We start from the raw sequence: 22000 nt of genomic DNA on the forward strand, positions 1-22000 counted from the left end.
ACACTTTAGCATAAAGAGGGCTTGACAGGCTGAAAGTACATAAAAGTTATCCTACTACAATAAAAAAAAAAAAAAAAACCATTATGAAGAAGATCACCAGGGTCTATAATAACAATAGCATCCCATTATCAAAACTTTATCTGACTGAATATAATGGATTTAGAGCACTGCCCCAAGGAGAGTTAAATTCAGGACCACTGGTTCTTAAGACATGGTTGTCTTTACCCCTTCGGGGTTACTAGAAACATCTCCTCTACATCTTTTGACACATTTCATCTCCTCAACACCTCTCTCTCTCTCTCTCTCTCTCTCTCACACACACACACACACACACACACACACACACACACACACACACACACACACACATGAAGATCCCTCTTTTATCCAGACGCATCAACTGTGCTACTACTCCCTGCTCTCCTGCCGGAGGTTGTGTTCTTCAGTATCTGCAAGTTCAGAGAGTAGGGCAAGCAATATTGTAAAAGATAATACAGGAGCAAGCAGAAGACAAGAACACTACCAGATGGACTATGCAGTAGGGTGATGAGTGACCATGATCATCATGAAATCTATAAATTATTTTTTTCCAAAATTCCCACCCACAATAATTCTCCACTCCCCCATCCTGCTCTTCTTCAGCTTATTCTTCTACATTTTTGGATACTTACAATACCAAGGAGAGGATTATACAGAAGGTTTATATGAATGGAGATTTGTATACTTGTGTGTAAAAAAAATTAAATCCTAAGAATAATGTTTGTATTCTGCTTGGAATGGAGATGTGTATACTTGCCTGTGTAAAAAAATCATTAAATCCCAAGAATAATGTGTGGATTAATATATATATATATATATATATATATTTTTGATTGTTTGAATGGCATTAGTCTGAGTAGAAGACCAAGGTGCCGGATTCCTTTTGAGCCTGAGATATAATGGCTCAGCAATTTACTAATTTGGGGAAGAAAGTCTCGAACATAATTTAAACTTCCTCAAAACCTTTGTAATTGGGTTTTGTCTAATATTTGGTCGGGAAATTTATCACTAAAAGATATAGCTCGATCGATAGGGGTTAAGGTACCCTTTTCGATCAGATGTCCAAGAAAGCGAACCTTGGTGAGAAGAAGACACCTCTTCCTCATCTTCTGATGAACAAAATTACAAACTAAACCAAGTAAAAGCCTCTGAGCATTCTGTCTCCAGCTCTATTGATAATGACAACTTCCAAGCCTGTGCTTGTGATTCTTGTATTATTGGTTTAAGTTGTGAAGATTGTGCTCCCAAATCTGTTCGCATGTTGCAAGCATCTCCCCAATCAAATATTTTTGAATACATTGATAATTTGACAGACCCTGAACACAAAAAGGCGTGTCTTGAACACCTCAAACAAAATATTAAAAATCAAACCACTGTCCAACCTTATAAACAAATTTGATAAAACGCAAATCTCTGCCCCTGACCATTTCACTCGAATCAAAACCCTTGAGACTACATATATATATATATATATATATATATATCAAAATGAAAAGAATCCTATCTAGAAGTCACAATTCTAATTAAATGGAAAAAATAATTTTAAGGGCTTTCTTTCCTGCCACTATGCATAGTTAAGTACAACGTTTCACTATTTACCACATAGCAGCACATGGTTAGTCCACGTGATAAAGGACAAGGCAAGTATCTCATTGGTACAATCTAAGCTTAAAATGAATAGAGTAAGTAGCTAAAATTATAAAAAATATAATTTCTAATTTTATACTCACTCTATTTGATGACATGGTGCTCATAGATCAGCTTACTTATAATTAGCCACATGAAACCTTGTCTTCATTTAATAAAAGGACGGACAAAGGGAAAAAGTTTTATTTTGAACAGAAGCTAGAATAGCCAGGGTAGTGAGTGAGAGTAGAAAAGCAAGCATTTCGTGTTAAGGTCCTTTCTTCTAGGACCATACATTACCGCCACCTGCACAGTATGGTTTGCGAGAGAAGGGTGCCGTTGAACTTCGATAATTTTACAACTTTGTATAAGAGTTGAGCAACTTTCCTTGCTTACTTTGGAATAAATTTTGCCTATTGAGATGCATCTGGTCCTCTATCAGATGGACTAACCCATATCCTGCCAAGTGGCAAATAGTGAAGCATTATACTTCACTAGGCATAATACAAGAAGAATTTTTCCTTTGAAAGCTACTCAAAGGAGTAAGGGATGGCTTTTTCTAATGGGTAATTTTATTTTACTTCTTCATTTTTTTCTGTTATGGGTGCAAGAATATTAAAAAAAAAAAAAAAAAAAAAAAAAAAAAAACTTGGAGTGTTTATTAAGAAAATCCATATTTTATGCATATTTGCGGGTTATAGCAACCACCAGACAAGCTTATCACAGGTATAATTTCAGCTTATAATGAGTAGAGGAAGTAGCTAAAAGCACATAAGATGCCATTCTATATTTTATATTCATCTCCATTTGATGGTACTTTGGTAATTTTACTAAAACTTCGAATAAAGCTTGGCCAGCTTTCCTTGCTTACTTTGGACTAAAAGATGCATGTGGGTCCTCTATCACATGGACAAATCCATGTCCAGCCAACTGGCAAATAATGAAGCATTATATTTCACCAAGCATAATGACGCCTAGAAGGACCCTAATTCTAAATATGACATCCAGCAAGTGCTTTTTATCTGCGAGCGGCCCCTATGCATAGACACAGGAGCGTATGCCCCCAAGAGGGCCATGGTGGTTATTGCATGCCACCTATGTTTGTGGCGAATGGACCGCTCTCGGATAGAAAACCATGTCCCTATAACATAATAAGACAAGAAGATTTTTTTCTTTGAAAGCAAGTTACAAGAATAAGGGGTGGCTTTCTAATGGGTAATTTCATTTTACTTCTTGTTCTAGGTGCAATGATATTTTTTACTCAAACAGTCAAACTTAGGATATTAACTAAGAAAAACCTGATCTTATGCACATTTGCAGGTCATAGCAACCACAAGACTGCCAACAGGAGCAAACAGATGTGCTTACTGTTTTTTATGGCTCGCACAGATATTTTTCCATTAAAAAAAAAAATTGCTTGTGGGATAGAATTCTTTCCCCCAGGAGCAAACACATGCCACCAATGTTTGTGGTGAATGATCCGCTCTTGGACAGAAAACTATGTCCCTATAACATAATAGACAAGAAGATTTTTTTCTTTGAAAGCAAGTTACAAGAACAAGGGGTGGCTTTCTAACGGGTAATTTCATTTTACTTTTGGTTCTAGGTGCAATGATATTTTTTACTCAAACAGTCAAACTTACGATATTAACTAAGAAAAACCTGATCTTATGCACATTTGCAGGTCATAGCAACCACAAGACTGCCAACAGGAGCAAACAGATGTGCTTACTGTTTTTTATGGCTTGCACAGATATTTTCCCATTAAAAAAAAAAAATTTTGCTCGTGTGATAGAATTCTTTCCCCCAAGAGAGATATTTCTAGATTTTTTTTTTTAATACTTAAAAAAAAAAAACATTATTCTAACAAGTTATGGTGGTGTTGGTGATTATGATAAGCATGGCCGCATGACCAACATGAAAATCCTAGTGCCTAAGCAGTAATGTTGACTACCAAATGCCCATAAATCATAAATCACTAGAGCTGTGGGGTCCTTAGCGGTAAGCCAGCAAGTAGTACCCACTACCCACACAGATCATTTGACATTATCATCTGCCCAAAAATAACCCACAAGAAAATTACCTTTTTCCATGGGAGAATGTAGAAGATCCATGATGATGATTGATATTATATTGTATGTATGATGGTGATGTGATGATGGAGAGAAAAAAAGAAAGAAATTAGGGGCATGGATGCAAAACATACATGTCTAAGCATCTGGTTCTCATTTTGCAACGTGGAGAGCCTCTCTTCCAGCTCAGAATTCTTTTTCTCCAAACCTTTCACCCTCTCCTCCAGGTCATTCAAATAGGCCTTCTTCCTCTCCCTGGCCTGTTGTGCTGAAACCCTGTTCCTCAGCAACCTTTGATGCCCAAAAGGGCAAAGACAAAAGTCCAAAATTTTCAGTTTAATTCAAATAAATCTTAAAACTAAGTAAAGGTAAAGAATCCAATCAGAAATATTAATGGGAAACGATGAAATGAAGCAGTGACCAGAATAAAAACTCACCTTTTTAATCTTTTGTTCTCTTTGTCAGCGGGGCTTCTCCCTCTCTTCCTCTGAGCCATTTCTGCTGCTGAGGCCTGAGCCTTGTCCTGAGATCCACCTCCTCTTCCAACTGAACTAATATCCCTCCCTGATGTGGAAGGACCGGCGCCTTCGCTTCCAATTTCTGGCACTCTCCTTATCTCGTCATCGCTCTCCATCCCTACCTCATTATATTCAGTGATCGATTCAGTTTCAGTCCAAAACAAGTAAAAGATAAGGAATTGGGAGGAAATCTTCGATTTCCAAGAACTACTTCTACCAGAGAAACAACATTTTTCCTTTTTAAGAAATTGGGAGGAAAATTCATATCGGATAAAACTACATTCTTCAAGATTAGCAAAGATGAAATAAACTACTTCTATGTAAAATTAAATAAACCGAAATGAACCCCAATTCTTGAATCTTATATCCTACACAACCCAGAAAAAAAATCCAAAAAGACTCGAAATCTTAGCCAAAAACCAGCTCGTTCGTCAATTTAAACAGACGAAAAAGTTAAAAAAGGAAGAAAAAATATTATATTCTAACCTTCTATCAGTCCGAGATGGAAAGCAGAGCTGGAAGATTTCTCGCTACTCGAAGGCAGCGAACTCGCCGCCACTGAACTCGTCGCCTGCTCTTGCATTTTGGTCCTAACGGGGCAAACGGGCACTGAGAGAGAGAGAGAGAGAGAGAGAGAGAACTGGAGAGTGGAGAGGAGCGAAAATCTTTGATTTTGTCTTTTCGAGACAAGAAAATGTGGCGGGTTATTATTGTTAATGTTAGTTAAGATGGATTAAGGAAGCTGTTGTAGCCGTTGGTTTCATTTCATCGAACGGTTATGAAGTAGTGAGCGTGGAAGAATGGGAGCCTCAAGGAAGGTTAAGTAATCCAAAGGCTAGGAGAAACGAAGCGTGGTCTGTTAGGAACCCATCGATTAGAGAGAGATGGAATGAGATTATGATATTAGATGGAGGTGGGTGCAATGAATTGGGACCAGGATGGCAGGACCTGAGCTGTCTCAAATCTCAACTCTCAAAAGTATTAATTTTCTTTAGGGCAAAGGGTTTCCCATGCCGGCCCCCCGTGTGGGAGAGTGAAGAATCTCCCACGCCACACCAATCATTAGGGGTGTCAATTCGTGGCCCCATCCTACTAATTCGATTGAGACTGACAGTTTATAGACCGGCCCGACCTAGACTGTTTATTAAACATGTCGGGCTTAAGCCCGGCCTATTGATAAACGGTTGGTCTCGATTTTACTACTTGAACCATCGGGCGCCTGATCGAGATAGACCAAATAACACCTGATCGAGATCGGCTTATTGTGCACCGGCCTGACCTGAACCTTTAATGATTGTAGAATACCTATTTTACCCCCCAAATTAAAGAGTAAAAACTAAAAAGTAAAGACATGTTCACATTTTAAATAATGGTTATATTTGGTATCATTTATTGATTTATTGTCATTTTTTTGGGCTTGCATGAGTGAGTTGGAATATAAGAGCACATTCTAAAGAGGACCCGTTTAAAAATTGATTAAAACCCTTTTAACATTAAACATGTCTGTAGCCCGGTTAAGGCCCGACTAAAGCCTGATTAAGGTAACCTGATTATAGCCCGAGACTGACCGACCGAATATAAAGCATACCATGCCCTCAATAACTAAGTCCGATTAGTTAAATGGGAGGACACAGTGCAACCTTTGAAAGTATTCAAGCCCGATTAAGCCTGACCGAAATCGAACAAACCCGACCGGTTGACACCCCTACCAATCATATGTAAGTTGTCAAATAACTATATCATTAATCTGTTTAGCCTGATTATTGATAGTTCAATTAATGATCGATACCCAACTGATCGTTTATAAATGGGATCATGCCTAGCCTTTGAAGTCCACAAGTATGATGTCAATCTGTCAAACTAGGTCTAATCACGTTTTCCCACTTTAGGACTTAGCCCATTTAAATAATCCAGAATCAGTATTGAATTGGATATATTGACCAATTTATATTGTAATCAACTTTGCCCGATATCAACATTTGACCAATACGATATTGAAGAATTAAATTAATTCCTATATTTATTTATTTTAATTTTTTTTAATGATTTTTTGATCCATTATCAACATTGATATTGGTTTCACTAGTGATTGATAACGTGAGCTAAAACCCTAGATATGGTGTCAAGAGCAAGAGGGTGTATGTCGAATGAGACCCGCAACTCTATGTAGAGTACTAGAGTGTGGGAAGGAATCCCTATGTTGCCTACATGAACATATTTTTCTCCTTTCTCTGATTAGCCCCAAACCCCATCCCCCCCACCCCCCACGCCCCACCCCCCCCCACAAAAAAAAAAAAAAAAAAAAAAAATTTCAATACAAGAACCCAGAGTAACGATGGTTTTTCGAGTCTAGGATGTATTATGTGAACTCATTCTTTTTCATCGTTTTATCCATTAAGAATTCAATTTTATGCATAAAATCTATTACAAGAACCCTTTTTTTTTTTCATTGTTTTATCTATTGAGAATTCAATTTTATTCATAAAATCTATTTCAAGAAAGCATACCAAACACAACTATGGATATTAGGATTCGGCTCTTCTCCTCGGCGGTGATCGCTCAGGTCTTGTCCATAGCTACCTGGGTGATTTACACATGTCGAAGCGGTGATCCAACAATTGTGCTTTTACCGATCAAAATAGAGGTGTTGCGTTGAGAGCCATTAGATCACTGCTTAGACATGTGTGGATCGCCCAAGTAGCTATGGATAAGATTTGAATGGTCACCGCTCAAGAGATGAGTCGAATCCACTATATTAGGAATTGTAGAAAGGAAGAAACAGGCATGCTCTTAAGGTAAGCTTGATTGTCCTGAAATAGTTATGGGGAATGTAGACAATGCACACCCAAGAATTGCAACATGGCTGGAAGAAAAGAACCGTTACTCGTGGTCATATGGTTCAATAATGTGGAATCGGCAACGGATGTATCTCAGCCGATTCCATTTCCGATTCGGCCAGAATCACTTGAACGAATCAACAAGAATTGAGATCGAGATATGATAATTCCAAATCTCAGAACAAGTGGTGCTTATGTTGCCCTGTTCACTGAACCAACCTCTCTTGATAATTTTTTTTGAAAAATTTACCAGAAGAAATGAAAAGACTATAATACCCCTGCCCCTTGCCCCAGCCTCAGCCTCATACGCAGAAAATGTCTCCACAGGACCTCCCATTGATTTTCACACTAGTGTAGTGTCCTCGTAAGCAGGTAGCATTCTCCTTATGGGTAGGGGTACTTTTTAAATATTTTCCCATCTTTTTAATATCAGTAAAAGGTAGGCTTCAACTGGGAGGGTCAACTGGTCGATTTAGACTGGATCTAATTTGTTCCCCGACAATTTAAGGGTTCACACCATTTTCGCCCAAATAGGTAATTAGGCCTAGGCCAAGGTATATTATATATGGACATGTTTCAATTCATTCAGTCGGTTTCAGTCAATAATTGAGCTAATCAGGCTAAAATAGAGATTTAAATGGGCAAAATTGACTAATTAAGCTATGAATGGTCTTTAAATAGGCCATAATCGACCCTTAAATGGTTTATAAACAGATTAAATAGGTTTAAATGGGCTAATTATAAATAATCAGTTATTGGTCAATCACAATATTTGATCGATCCTAATAGGGTGACTATCAGGCCACTACCTTGCATCGAGACTGTCAAATTATTAATCAATCAATACTTGAGCTCGACACATCTAATAATCCATCGAACCGATCTAGAGCTTCAGGCCAACTTCCGACTCCTCCTCTAGCCTCAACCTACCATGAAACGTGCATTCCAATATAACCCTTGCATACCATATTCAATAATAACATCAATGTTGTATGTAGTTTTGAGATCTGAATCGAAATCAATTAAATTGGCATGAGTAGACTCAAAATCAATCGGGACCAATTTTGAGTTAAGGTAAGTCTGGCCGTTTGGAATGCATGTTTCAACTGAGTCCGACTGATTCTCATCCGATTCCAAGATTTTTTGACTCGAAATGGAAGGAAAAAAAAATCCGTACATGGTTCAGCCCTCAACTATGATTGGCAGCCATTACCATGTTGATTAGATACGAAACAGATGAGAGAAGATCCGAATATCTCTTGATTGGACTCGAATATCCTTAGATGGATATGGATGCGAATCACGTTTGGATTTTTAACTATCCGTTCACATCTCTAACTTGTGTAATCTAGACCTTCCTCCCTCCTAACATTTATGATTCACTCTTAATTACTATCTCTCAATTATTTTAGTTTTTTTCCTCATTCTCTAGAATACGTTGAATCTTCAATAACTCTCAACATCATTAGCTATTCATCTATAAAAAAATATAATAAATAAATAAATTTAAAAAAAAAGTATTAAAATAATGTAATAAAACCATTGGAGAAAACCTCCACATCTAAAAATACTAAGATAGGTGGCAAAGGCGCAAAGCACATGGAGCCTCTTGTGTCATCATTTAACCTCAACCATCACAAATGGCTTACCAAAAGGAGAAAAACATCACAAATGTAATAATAGCTTTCTTTTAGAGAGAGAGAGAGAGACCCTAATGGCTTAATCCACCCATTAACCTATTAAAAAGTTAGCTCTCCCCTCCCCTCCCCTCCCCTCTCCCTCCCAGTGAAAGGACTCTATCAAACCCATTATCAGATCCATTGCTTAGACAAGGGGTGAAACAGGCTTCCTTATGCCTGCAAAACTCAACTTAAGCCTAATCCAATCTTGCTGAGTTTATATCAACTTAATTCGGTCTTAATTGATTCTGATTGGATCAAGTTGCCCGCCTTGATTTTTTGTAGGACTTGGGTTAACCTTGATTGATTGTACTTTTGCATTTAGCATCAAAGTTTTATTGGAGAAGTATATCGAATATTGGAAGCAATTACAAAATTTTGTATTTGATAAAATAAAAAATTTTCGTATAATTTGTGTATAAAAATCAATGACCAAGATTTCATTATTCTAAATAAAAGATAGGATGACAACCCTAAATTGTATTATATAAATTAGCATTAAATTCAGGGCTGGATTGGAACGGGCTAAGCCTCAACCCAGACCCAATCGGTCAGTGTTTTTCAATCCTAACCTTCCCTTAGGTTTAGAAATCTTAGCTCAGGCCCTGTTCGAGCTTAGGGCGAGCCAGTGTGGGTTCAAGCCATCTAGGCCAAACTTACACCCCTAGCTTAGATTGTCAATCAAAGTTGGCCAATTGGGTGTTTTGGAATATGCGGGCGGCATATGCCGAACCCCAATCGCATAGATTTTGCCAAAATTTTGCCAAAAACAAGACCAGTGTACAGTTCAATCTTGACAGCATCACCAAGGGAAACCACACTTTAGTGACCCCAAACCCATCCCTAGTCAGCTCCACACCTCAAAAGATGTATCTTTTAGAGGGGCTCCCTTCCCCACTTATATGCCTAGGACCCTCCCCAAAACTTACTCAATATGGGATTGGGGGAGGGGGGGACTCTTTAAGTCTATGACATTATGCTGTCAATAATACACTCACAGGGACAATCTTGAACAATAACAAACACCTTTGTTTATCTTCAATGTTTGTGAAGGTCCTAAGCCAACAATTGAATTGGATTCATCCAATCCCAGTCTCACCAACCAAGCAACAAATGGAGGCCTTTACTATCCTGAGGTCTCATTTTTTGAAAAAATTGGACCTCCTCAGGCCCATGACATGATCAACATCCTCTTTAAATGGAGAATTACAGTTTTCAACTGCCAATTTATCTCAAATTCTGTGAGTTGTATAACTGTTAACCCTTCTTTGGGTTCATAGGGGTGATTACTAAGTTATGATTAGATTTAAACCTCATTGTTTGAGTTGGATTAGATTTCAACTCCACATTGGGTTATTCCCAAGAGTTTGGATCCACAAGATCCCATATGAGCCATGGGGTAACCAGAAGTTAAACTCAAAGAGAGGAAATAGGATATGATCAGCTTGAGAACACAAGTGATGAACATCTTTTATGTTATCCTGACAACATAATGGAACAGTCTTGGGCTTACCATTGCTTTAAGAGGCTGTTACTAACTACTGGGTAGCAATAGCCATTAGTTCTTCAAGCCCTGTCATAGATATTTTGAGAACAGAGATTCTTAGTAGTTTGATACCTGAAATTCATCCCCTAAAGACTTACTATAGAAGGTGGAAGGTCAGGAATCTGGACTAGAGAGTCAAGTACTTCAAACTTGCGCTTCAATGTCTCATTTATCTCAACCAAATCTTCTAAATGAAACTACTATTTCATATACAAGTAAGATTGAGTATTTGGTAAGCTCTGTGTGTGTTCATACAGCATGACTTGAATTCAGTAATTACCTGCTTGCCTGATCCAAGGAAAAAAAATAGTTATTTGATATAATGACTCAAATAAACAATCTTTAGTACTATTTAGATGCGATAACATAAAAAGCTTTCAACTGCTAAAGATGCAATTAAAAGGGAAATGATTCTCACTCACAAGGCTATGCTGTGTTGATAATAAGAGGTGAAAATAATCCATTGAAGCCATCAACAAAGGAAAAGAGAAGAATTAGGAGCTCCCTTCAGTCCAAAACAGCTATTGAGAAGATGATCATGGACTGCTTTGGGCTGGAGGGAACCCCCATTTCTGCAATTTTCTCATTTCCACACACAGGAGAGTTACTAACAGAGGGAGGGATAGAATCATTGAAGAGAGCATAACAGAGGAAGGAAGGATAGAAAGATGAAAGCATGCATTTGACAAGGAGCTTGGTTAGTTCTATAGCCTAAGAAATAGTTGCTTTGCTCTTTCACATTCTCTATAGTTTAATTAGATGTGAAATGGGTTCTTAACCATTCATGGAAATATGGGCATCAGACATAAATGGACCCTTGTTGCATGGCATGTCTGTGAACCTGTAGAGGCTAAGGATAAAGAAAATCATGCATGTGCATGGCTTGCTGATGATTCCATATTAACAAGTCCTCACTGAGGGAAACTACAGAAACACCAACATCTCAAATCACTGGATCTAATGATAAACTATAGTAGTATTAGGATGAAAATCAAATGAACTTAAAATCCTTATTTTATTTTCTCTTATATTTATGAAAAAAATATAGGGAGGTTAGATTTTGCTAATAGAAGTCATAGTAGCTATCAGAGTCAGGTTTCTCTTATTCATCTGTGGTCCCCTAAGTCATCAATAACCCTACATATTTTTCTCTAAACCTACAAGACTTGTGTTGTTTCTTTCTTCCATACTAGGAACCCTCTCCCTCTTTTGATAAAAGTGACTATTTCCTTTGTTCCCTTTATTGGAGGTATGCTCTCTCAAAGTCTGAAGGGATTGCTTTTTCTTCATGCCTCCCATTTTTGTTCCAAGTGATAGTGATTCACCTTTCTCTATCCACCACGTAAACGTTTCGCCTTTTCATTCTATGTTGCTTCCATGAATCTGCCTCCCCCATTCTCACTAGGATTCATTTTTTAGTAAATTTAGTAAATTGTGAAAGAACCCATTTCACAATCCAGTGTTTCTAAGTTCAATCTGCAAGGACCATCCAAGATTACCTTCCTCCCATTGCTCTCTCTCTCTCTCTCTCTACACCGTATAAGCATTTGTCATTTTCATTCTATTTGCTTCCATGAATCTGCCTCCCCATTCTCACTAGGATTTGGTTTTTAGTAAATTTAGTAAACAGTGAATGAACCCATTTTTCAATACAAAGTTTCTAAGTTTATTCTGCAAGGACCATCAAAGATTACCTTCTTCCCATTTCTCTCTCTCTCTCTCTCCCTCCTTGGTACCTTTTTTTTTGTGGTGAAACAATCCATGGTACCATACATGTACAAATGTGAGGAGATTGATATATATTACGTACAAGAGCATATCAATGTATCAAATATGGCTGTCAACACCATGGACTTGACTTGGGCTGGGCCAAAGTCTGCTCAAGCTCAGCCTTACCTCTAGGGCCAAGCACCTAGACGTTTGAGGTCATAAAATGATGAAAGTAGACCAAGAAACTCTGAGCCATAAATCGGCCAGGAGATTGAAGGGCAAGGCCCAGCTTTGCCTTTAAGAGCATCCAAACATGCTCTTACAGCTCAAGCCCATGCTGAGCTCTTGAATTGAAAATTCTGTTTGACAGCAACCCATATCCAAAAGGAGGGGTTGTAACTCTTCATTCATCAATTGTGACTTATTCATGAATTGCCCTTTTATTTCTGTTTGATTTACCCACAAGAATCTGAAAAAGTGATAGCAATTGAAAGCTCCAAACCCCACATGACAGTAGCACCATTCATCCTCATCCCAATATTGGGTGGAAAAATACAGAACACCAGTCAACTTCACCCCCTAACAAACTTGTTGGCCCCACTGTTTACATATTTTCTTTTTTGGTTGGAGAGAGAGGGAGAGGAATGTCAATAGGGTTTTTTATTTTTTATTTTTTTTAATTTATTTATAATTCATGACTTGAGGCCTATTTTTTGCTGGGTTTTCCAGAGATCTTATTCCCACAACCATGGGAATGAATTGATGGGGCCAATCAAATAAAGACATTCATTCTTCTTTTTTTGGGATAAAGAAAGACATGAATTCCATTGGGAAGATACATATGGATCATGAAACTCATGATTTTCCATCACTTATCAAAAGGAATAAAACAGAAGGCAGAGGATAAGCCAATGACAGATCAATGAACCATGAGAACTACAAGTACCAACCAGGGGTGAAAGTGAAACATAGAGCTGGGTTCTACCTGAACCCAACTGACCTATCCCATCCCACCTGCCATTTTCATACTTCTGCAATTTGATTAATTTCCCAACTGTAACTTATTTCAAGAAATCCAGAGCAAATTGTTTAAATGAGTTCAGCTACAAGTCTTGTTACCAGTTGACACAAAATCTTCTTCTCCCTACCTTAGGACTAATTGGGTTGGTAAGCGGTGATGCGAAGAACAATGGAGGTGTTAATTAAACAAATTACATTAATAATATAGTACCTAATCACATGAAAATGAACTCTGTTACTTCAAAGATCAGATTCCTATTTATATATAATGAATGCTTAAAGAAGTCCAACTCAGTCATTAGATTTATCATTTAGGCCAAAGGAAGAGAAGTTTCCCTTAAGTGTCAATTCATTCAACTCTGCTTACAAATCAAGGCTCTGGAATAGAATTTTCTAAGACCTAACCCTTGACCTTCTGAATAAAAAACAAGCCATGAAAACAACATTATAGTACTAGATTCATTGCATACAGCATTATATAGGTTAAAATAGATGAAAATGTCAGTGTCTTGATAATAATTAAATCTTAGTCTAGATTCCAATTAAGATGGTATGAGACCATATAAGCAGCAAGTTGGATACATTATTGAACAAGTTTACATCATCTGAATAGATGGTAATGGAGGTTATAAATCATCATGTACTCTTGATTTTTAGCACCATGGGGTACCAATGGTGTCGTGATCAAAACCCTGTTTCGGTGTCAACATTCAATCTCAACCAATTTGAATTATTGAGATCTCTACTTAAAGATACAATTAGAACTTCCCAATTCAGTTAACTCCAAAGTATTATTTATATTCAAAATTTAGAACAACACCATCCTATTTCCACTGATTTAGGGTTGAAATAAGTAGATGAGACCATTTAAATCTGTAGATCTTAACTACTACTTACAATTCCAATCTGGAAACTTATTTTATACCATTATTAATTAATTAAGATGGGAGCCACAGAATGGAACAACCCCACTGTGGGGTACCCAGTGAAAGGAGACATTAGAGGGGAATGGAGTTGTCACCCTTGCTGGCTCTCTACAAGCATATCCATTGAGGACCATCATGGTCTAAACCAATAACCACCACAGAACCTATTATTCAATCTGGCCCAAGCAACAAAATATATCAAAATCTTTCCCAAGCGCCTCCCACCATTTTTTTATCACACAGACCAGAAGCATTAACACATGGGTTGTTCCTTTGAACTATCCAATTCCCCCCTACAAATCAATATTATCTTAATGGGTATAGCTGCCTTATGTACATTCATGATTCCAAGAAAAGGACCTTTCACCTATTACATACTCTTGTGAGCTAAACATTCCAACCAACTCATGTAGGAGTTTCTAGTAATGGATACCCATGGTAAGCAAAGAAGAGGCTTCTTTGGTGCTTACCGTTCTGGTGCCAGACCGGAATCAGATGCAGCAGCTGCCAAGGCAAGCAAACCAGTACTGTCAAGAAATTGGGTTCTAAGAAAATCAAAGACTCATCATGAGAAGGAGCAAGCTGGACGCGGCGATACACCGGTGGCGGTGGTGAACTTGGTGGAGTCAAGGAAATCTGTATCACATGTAGAAACAAACCTATCATCAGTGGCTTCATTCCTTCAAGTGAAAGTTCTTGCTACAGACATGCCAGGATACATGCAGGTTCATGCCTTCAAGTGTGCTAGAAGAACTTATGATAGCTTAGAGAAGTTTAGCACTAAACATATGGCTCACAACATTAAGAAGGTTGGTGGGTCTCTTAAAGTTAACCCATGTAGTAGATATTAATCTTTCTATTGATCTCTTCCTTTAATGTTTCTCTTCTCTTTCTCTTCATCTCTTTTGGTTTCCTTTTAACTTTCCTTATTGGATATTTATTATGAAGCATCATAAGCTTTGTTCAAGAGAGAGAGAGAGAGACCATTGAACTAGAAAGGACACACAAGGTGTCTGCAACAAAATCTTTTTCTTTTGAGGTTTGAATTTTGTCAATGAACCCCACAAGGCCACAAGGTAGAAGAAGACATGATCCAAGATTTGGGATCTTACCCTTTTCTCTTTCTTCTTCCTTTTGGACTAAACCTGAACCAATACATGCATAATGGATCAATCAAGTGGGGAATATAGCTTTTTTGATTTTCTATTCCTTTATTATAATGTGATTGAAACAAATGTGGCTGATGGGTGCATGTGGGTGTTGTTGCAGGAGTTTGATAGAGTGTATGGCCCTGCCTGGCATTGCATTGTGGGCTCAAGTTTCGGATCTTTCGTGACACATTCTACAGGTTGTTTCCTTTATTTTTCAATGGAAAATATATTTGTTTTAGTGTTTAAGACAAAGGTTCAGAGAGCAAAGTGAATGAAGAAACTTACATATATTAGAGGCCCAGAGCTGGGTTTGACCTCTTTATATGTTTCATCATTATAATATTTCTTTTCTTAAGAAAGATGTATATGTAATATGTTACAATCATAATAATGCTTTATGAGTTTATATAAATATTTTAAGATCAGTATTTTCTTAGTTATATGACTTAAAACTGATTATTTGTGCAAAAAAATTATTTTTTTTGGGAGGGTGGATCATGGTTCTAAGTATCAGTATTGTATTTGATATGGATTGGGTATAATGACCGAAAAAGTAAATCCATTATGAAATTACGCTGATACAATCCGATTCCAGCAGATTATATATTATTAGCATCATATCAGTATTGATTGAGACTGATACAAACTTGATACCTATACTCATAACCTTGGATGGGATAGAGAAAGACTCCCAATGGAAAAACAAAATAAACTTCAAGCTAGAGGCATGGCACTTGTTTCGGAGTATTGTTCTTATTTCATTGGTGTATGGGACAAAATAGATTATCTTGATCATAATTGGCTAAAAGATTTTACCCAAAAAAAGAGGGGGAAAAAAAAACTATAAATTTTGGAAATCCATGTAATCATTGTAAGGTATAGTATGGAGAGATGGACCACGGTGAAGGGGAATCTCTTGTCTGCGGCTTTCGAATAATGTTGAGATGATATTACTCAAGTGGGGCATTATCGGTTTCGAGCAGAATTTTTGAGGTACCACCTTAGCTTGGAGGTAAGTTCTCTAATTTATTGATAGTAGTGGCTAGAATGGGATATGGTTTCTTTCTCAAAAACATTTTTTTACGCAATCAACCAGCCTTACAACCTCTCATTCGGATTTTTTTTTCGTTAACCCCATGTGGATGATATTATTTCATGTCTACCAATTGTGTATCAAGGAAGATCTTGCGCTCCCACATTAGCGGTGTGGGGAAACCTCTCATAAAATATTCAAAAAAAAAAAAATCTAAAGTGAAAATGTCATGTTTTCTTGCATGTTCTAGTGTAAGATAATAACCTACTATAGACATTTGACTTTATGTTTTCTTGTCACATGGAAAATTTAAATGAATGATTTATGCCATAAAGGACCCTACACCCATCTCACCAGCGCAGAAATATGACTAGAAAAATATCCCATAGTTTTTGTGGGAACTATTAATTCCACTTTTTATGAACTTCCCCCTACTTGTTTTTCGCTTGGAATTTAAATACTGAAATTGATGTGAGTTCCTTTATCACATGGTTGATCTTAGTGTGGTAAACCATGACAAATTTCAGTTGACTGAACAACAATTTTTTATGAATGTTACAACCTAATTAACATTAAATTAGATGGTTTATAAGTCAAAGGTGGTGTTATAAACATAAGAGGGATGGTAAACGTTGGTAAACTTCATTTTCATTGCCAACTTGTATTGTATAATCACTCTCAAAATTTAGGAAATATTTCTTAATCCCATCGTTTCACATGTCCCACATTCGTTATTTTTGTCCCCCACCTCTCCATAAACATTGTTTTAGCCTTTTAGAGTATAGACACTATTTCTTGGAAAAAAGAAAAAGAGTTCCATTATTTTATTTAAGAGAAAATGTTTTGTGTGTGTCAGTGGGACCCTGAAATAATCAGCACATCCTCCATGAAATAAAAATTGACATTTTTATAGATGTTTTGTGTATGTATAGAATCACACACATCTCTCTATTTAAACACAATATGTGGTGTTGCAAAGCATGGAATGAGGAATTGGCAAAGGTTGATAACAATTCCTAGTTGATCCCATATCGACGTATCTTTGTGGACTGCGCTAAAAGTTAAATTGATTTAAAAAATAGCAACTCAGTGCACGAGGCTCCCCCTATTGCTAGGTCTGAGAGGGGCAATTATCAATTCACCGATTACACCTAGTCACCTATTTGGATCAAGGGAAGCTAACAGTGTAGCTTAGTACTCCTTTGCTAAAATGAACCTTATGTGTAATGGATACTATAGTTTGGCCCAATTTTAATCACAATTTACCTGTTGATGTTGTTTAGATAACAGGAGTGTATTCCGTTCTACTCAATAGAATTTCTTCCTGACAAAAAAAAAAAAAATCCTTTGTCGGAATTTGCAACCTACAAGTTGTAAGCTGCTTTGGCTCCTAAGTATGAATTTCATTTTCTTAAAAGAGGAGAAAATTCTTCAAATTCAAAAAATGTTAAATATATTTAGGTTGGGAGAAAAACCTTTTCATCAACGAAAGAGCCTACATTTTTCTTCCTTATTGGCTTTGTTCGGTTGCATGAAAGATTAAAGGGAAGGAAAATAAAAATTTTAATCCCGAAAAAAAAAATTGTAATTATTTTCTTACATAATTATATCATTAACTTCAAATAAAAAAATATTCCTTATTGATATGGAAAGATAGGCCACGCCAGCCACTAATGTCAATTGAAACTTGAAAGTGGTTGTCCATTTGGTTGTTAATTCCATTGTGATTCATGACTCATATATACATACAAGATCAGTCGATCTCCATTAATTCAAATTTGAATCACTCTAAAATTGATTTAACTAAGAGAGATATGTGAGCTCTCTTGAATGTGAATGTCTCTCTTCTCTCTATGATATGGGATGGCTCAAAATCCGATGGTTGGTTAAACAGAAACGAAAATGAATAGAAAAATATTGGGAGAGGATAGTCTACGATTACAACCGATGCCAAACTCAACCTAATTGATCAATTCTAAATTGAATCGATTGATTCCAATACCAATACAATACCGATACCTAAGTCCATGCAACTTACCAACTCCTCACTTCTCAATGTGGTGGAGTTTCTGGTTCTGATTTGTTTGACTTTGCTTTTTGTTGATTGATGGACTAAAGTCCTTACACCTTATTTAGTTTCAATTGTCTCATTGATGCCATCTTAAATAATTTACTCCAAATTTCAAATTTTATTATTATTATTATTATTATTATTAATAAAAACTAATTTAATCCAAATTTATTATTATTATTAAAGAAAAGAGGAAAAATTCAGTTCAACCGCTTTTTGTATGCACCATTATTAACTTTATATTGAATTATGTTTATAAAATAACAATTTTTTTACCCCCCTCTTAATAGGTAAAAGACATATATTATTTATGGAAAATAGTTTCTTAAAAGAACAATATAAGAAGGAATCTACATGCTACACTTGTGAAGGATTAGAAAAATAGTATATTCATATGGATTTACATGATACCCATACAGTTAAAATAGGAGAGATGGTGTCAATGTGAGACCCACTATTTATTATGTAAAAAGAATATAAAACAATATTCAACACAAGATCAAGTTATGTTTATCTTTTTTTTTTTTTTTGTTCGATAGATTTGCTTCTTGATGATAGCAATACCGAAAATTGGGAGACAAATATTTCCAGTCTTGACATTAGTCATGTACATTCATTTTTACTATATATATATATATATTATTTTTTTATATTTAGCATACAAATTCTATACAAGGGTGGTGATGTGGCGTGTTGGTCCTTTTCAATGGGAGAGGGATTTTTTTTTTTGGGTAAAGCTGGGAGAGGGATTCTACGTGCCATCGGTATGGTGAATTTCTCACATCACATCAATTATGGTGCAGAAAATACATATAATCATATAAAGAGAGAGAGAGAGGGGCTCAAATGGTCAATGTGGAGAGGACGATCCTTCTACCAAAAAAAAAATCCGCATCTTTTACTCACAATTCAATAATTCTATCCAATTGAATAAATTAAATGGATAGGAAAAAAAAAAAAAAACGCTTCTTTCCTTTTGTCATACCAATTTTTTTTTTTTAAACAAACTACTTTAAGGGAAAGGGATCGCTACTCGATCGTACGGCTACTGCTCCAACACACAAACCAATGATAAAGCAATAAAAACATCAATCACAGGGGACATGATGGTCTTTTCAGGCGGTTCTATGACTGGGCATAGGGGTGCATGACCAGTTAGTGTTCTTTTTCCTTATTTTAATTAAAAAGAAAAAGAAGAGTGTTATTTGAGCAAGCACCATAGATGAAAGTATCAATTAAGTGCGACAAAACGATCATACATTAGAGGACAACAATATCATTTCAAATAGGGAGGAAAGAGATAGATATAGAAATGCTAATGTACCCTACACCAGTGGTTCAAAGAACCCTTTCCCAAGATAAAATTAGGAACATTGTTCTTAACCGCGGTCTCTCTACCAAGTTAATAAGAACTCCTTCCAAGAGTTAATGAGTGGTCCTCTTTTTTTTTTTTTTTTTTTTTACTCTCTCCCATGGTTTTAATTATTGGTATCATATTAGTATCGATTGAGACTAATCCCTGATCCCTGATCAATTCGGATTGGTTACCTATATCGATTCAGGGGTAAACAGTAAAAAAAGCTTACTTTTTTTAAAAAGCAAGGGCAAAAATGATTGATACGCACCAATCCTCTCCGACACCAATACCGATACCAATAACTAAATCATTGCTATCTCCCCTTCTGCCACAAAAGTAAAATAAGAAACTTACCCTCTCTATCAAATTTAAGATTTAAGAATAAAATTGATGATGTTTCTTTCATGGTCTATGAAATTTAAGACAACTTATATTGGTACTTCAATTTATAACCTCACATCAATTTAATTATTTATTCAAACTGTTAATTTCAGCCTAGGTCTTATTCCTCCCATTAAGTGAAACTTTGCAATTACTTAGGAAGTTAATTCTGATAATCTTCACTTGGTTAAAAAGTATTGGGTAGTCAGCCAAAAACAAGTGAGGTAGTGTTGAGAACATTTTCACTGATATGGCTCTGCTTGTTTCTTGTTAAAAACCACATCAAAAGATATATTTTTTTTTTAATCTCATCTCCATTCCAATAATAATTGAAAATTTTCCTATGACAGTTCTTATTTGGAAACAAACAAAACAGTCCCCATAACTAAATAAGCAGGAACATGTAGAGAAGCATACTAGTCATGTGATCCTCCAAATCCCATCCTGGTTGTTGCTGTTGTTCACTTGTTTTAAATTCTATTAACTCCGTTGGAATGCTATAAGTAAATGACAAACATTAAAAAACTATTTCCCTTTTTTTTTTTTTTTTGAAGAAATTAAAAAACTATTTACCATAAATTAATTTTCATATCTATTGAATAGATTTGTGATAGAATCGAGACTGAAATCAGTATATGATGGTCATAGTCAAATATTTCAGAAGGAGACCTATTCAATTGTTTTTTTTTTTTTTTTTTTTTTTTTTAACAACGGATTCCAGGTCTTCGGTTTGACGAGCTCCTCGGGCCTATATTGACCCCACAATTGAGTGAACTAGGTCATATCAGGGTTGAGAAGGTCCCTCATCAACTCAACTACCCCTTTGAGATTATTTATTCAATTGTTTTCTTGATATAGGATATTAAGATAGTTTTCAGACTATATTTTTGAGGGGTCTTTACCATTCGACCTAGATCATATAGTTAATTTTATTCTAGGCTATTCAAGAATCGATGAATCATCCTCCTTCCTTTATTTCCCCTCTTCTTCTTGCTTATTCGTCTGATGTTTTTCACCCCCGTTCTGTAATTTTCTTTTCTAATATATAACTGATCCTCCAATTAAAAAAAAAAAAAAAAAACCCAAATCGGATAAGGAATTGGCTGATTAAGATAGAAATCAGCAGTCACGAATCCCTATATTTGACAGATTTAATATGCCGAATTCCTAGATAAAAATACTAAAATTATTAAAAGATTCCTCGAATATGTCAATTCTAAGGTTTTTTTTTTCTTTTTCCGGACTGTTTCAAACTGACTCTGATGCAAATCAAATAGGAATTTGACCACTTTTATACATGGAGTAATTTAAAACCTTGATTTCTTCAAACAGACTAGTTTCCAAGATTGCAAGATACATCCATGGAAGAAGGAGACGTGACAAGGGTTTCGGACAAGGTTATAGGTATTGGTATCATATATCGGTTGTATCGGTCTCTAAAAATATTGATATTGATACATATGTAATGATTTGATATCGGGTTGTATTACTTCAAAGACACATGAGAAAATGAAATTAGATTATGAAAAGACATCATGTCACGACTCGACTTTTTCACATATTTGATCATTCACAACACTATCGAATAGTATTTTTTTCCCAAAATCTTAAATTTCGAGGAGCATGTGAGTAGAGTATGTCATCAATTGAGACTCTCATCCGTTTATGCTTATTGGCTTAAATTACTGGAAGTGATAAATCCTATAGGGTATGATGCACGGCAATCTAGCTTAACTGGCATGTAAACATGTGGTTACAATAATTAAGATAATTAATTAATTAAGAGATATATTATCGTTATAATTATTATCCAATAGAAAATGATGAAACTGACTTGTGACAGCACCAAACGTCACCATGACCCCACTCCACGCCTGTAAATTGCCAAGCCCACCGCCTCTCTTATCTTTAATTAATTAATAAATAAAATAATTATAGGGCTAGTTCTCTCTCCACCCATACACCAGCCAACATGCGCCTTTTGGCACATGAAACCCCCAATTTCATCAGAATTCCATCAATGGCCTAACATAT

The 22000-nt window shown here is 36.1% G+C and overlaps 2 protein-coding genes and 1 long non-coding RNA gene across 4 annotated transcripts; 1 reads left to right on the top strand and 2 right to left on the bottom strand.

Moving 5' to 3' along the window:
• Window positions 1-104: 104 nt before the first annotated feature.
• On the bottom strand, window positions 105-4950 carry LOC122075928 (transcription factor HY5). Of its 2 annotated transcripts, XM_042641153.1 has the most exons (5): window positions 4742-4950; window positions 4175-4373; window positions 3872-4028; window positions 339-449; window positions 105-304 (listed from the first exon to the last, which is right to left on the bottom strand). In XM_042641153.1, the coding sequence occupies exons 1-4, from the start codon at window positions 4836-4838 to the stop codon at window positions 384-386; spliced, it is 519 nt and encodes a 172-aa protein (XP_042497087.1). In that variant the 5' UTR covers window positions 4839-4950; the 3' UTR covers window positions 105-304; window positions 339-383. The 2 variants fall into 2 exon arrangements, with proteins under 2 accessions (XP_042497087.1, XP_042497086.1); XM_042641152.1 differs by having other exon boundaries at window positions 105-449.
• A 5507-nt stretch (window positions 4951-10457) lies between these two features.
• LOC122075369 lies at window positions 10458-11280 on the bottom strand. Its single transcript, XR_006139230.1, has 2 exons — window positions 10740-11280; window positions 10458-10605 (listed from the first exon to the last, which is right to left on the bottom strand). It is a non-coding gene; the product is annotated as an uncharacterized LOC122075369 (long non-coding RNA).
• A 2898-nt stretch (window positions 11281-14178) lies between these two features.
• LOC122076207 lies at window positions 14179-15560 on the top strand. Its single transcript, XM_042641528.1, has 2 exons — window positions 14179-14782; window positions 15243-15560. Exons 1-2 carry the CDS (start codon window positions 14399-14401, stop codon window positions 15393-15395), a joined length of 537 nt encoding a protein of 178 aa, XP_042497462.1. The 5' UTR covers window positions 14179-14398; the 3' UTR covers window positions 15396-15560.
• The last annotated feature ends 6440 nt before the right edge of the window (window positions 15561-22000 follow it).

Source organism: Macadamia integrifolia, chromosome 4 (assembly GCF_013358625.1).
Source record: "Macadamia integrifolia cultivar HAES 741 chromosome 4, SCU_Mint_v3, whole genome shotgun sequence".
In the NCBI taxonomy this organism is placed as follows: domain Eukaryota; kingdom Viridiplantae; phylum Streptophyta; class Magnoliopsida; order Proteales; family Proteaceae; genus Macadamia; species Macadamia integrifolia.

Coding starts and splice junctions, on each gene's coding strand:
- LOC122075928 (XM_042641153.1), bottom strand. CDS start 4,838: ATGCAAGAGCAGGCGACGAGTTCAGTGGCGGCGAGTTCGCTGCCTTCG. Junction 4,374..4,741: donor CCATCTCGGACTGATAGAAG/GTTAGAATATAA, acceptor ATAATGAGGTAG/GGATGGAGAGCGATGACGAG. Junction 4,029..4,174: donor GAGAACAAAAGATTAAAAAG/GTGAGTTTTTAT, acceptor TGGGCATCAAAG/GTTGCTGAGGAACAGGGTTT.
- LOC122076207 (XM_042641528.1), top strand. CDS start 14,399: ATGGATACCCATGGTAAGCAAAGAAGAGGCTTCTTTGGTGCTTACCGT. Junction 14,783..15,242: donor TGGCTCACAACATTAAGAAG/GTTGGTGGGTCT, acceptor GTGTTGTTGCAG/GAGTTTGATAGAGTGTATGG.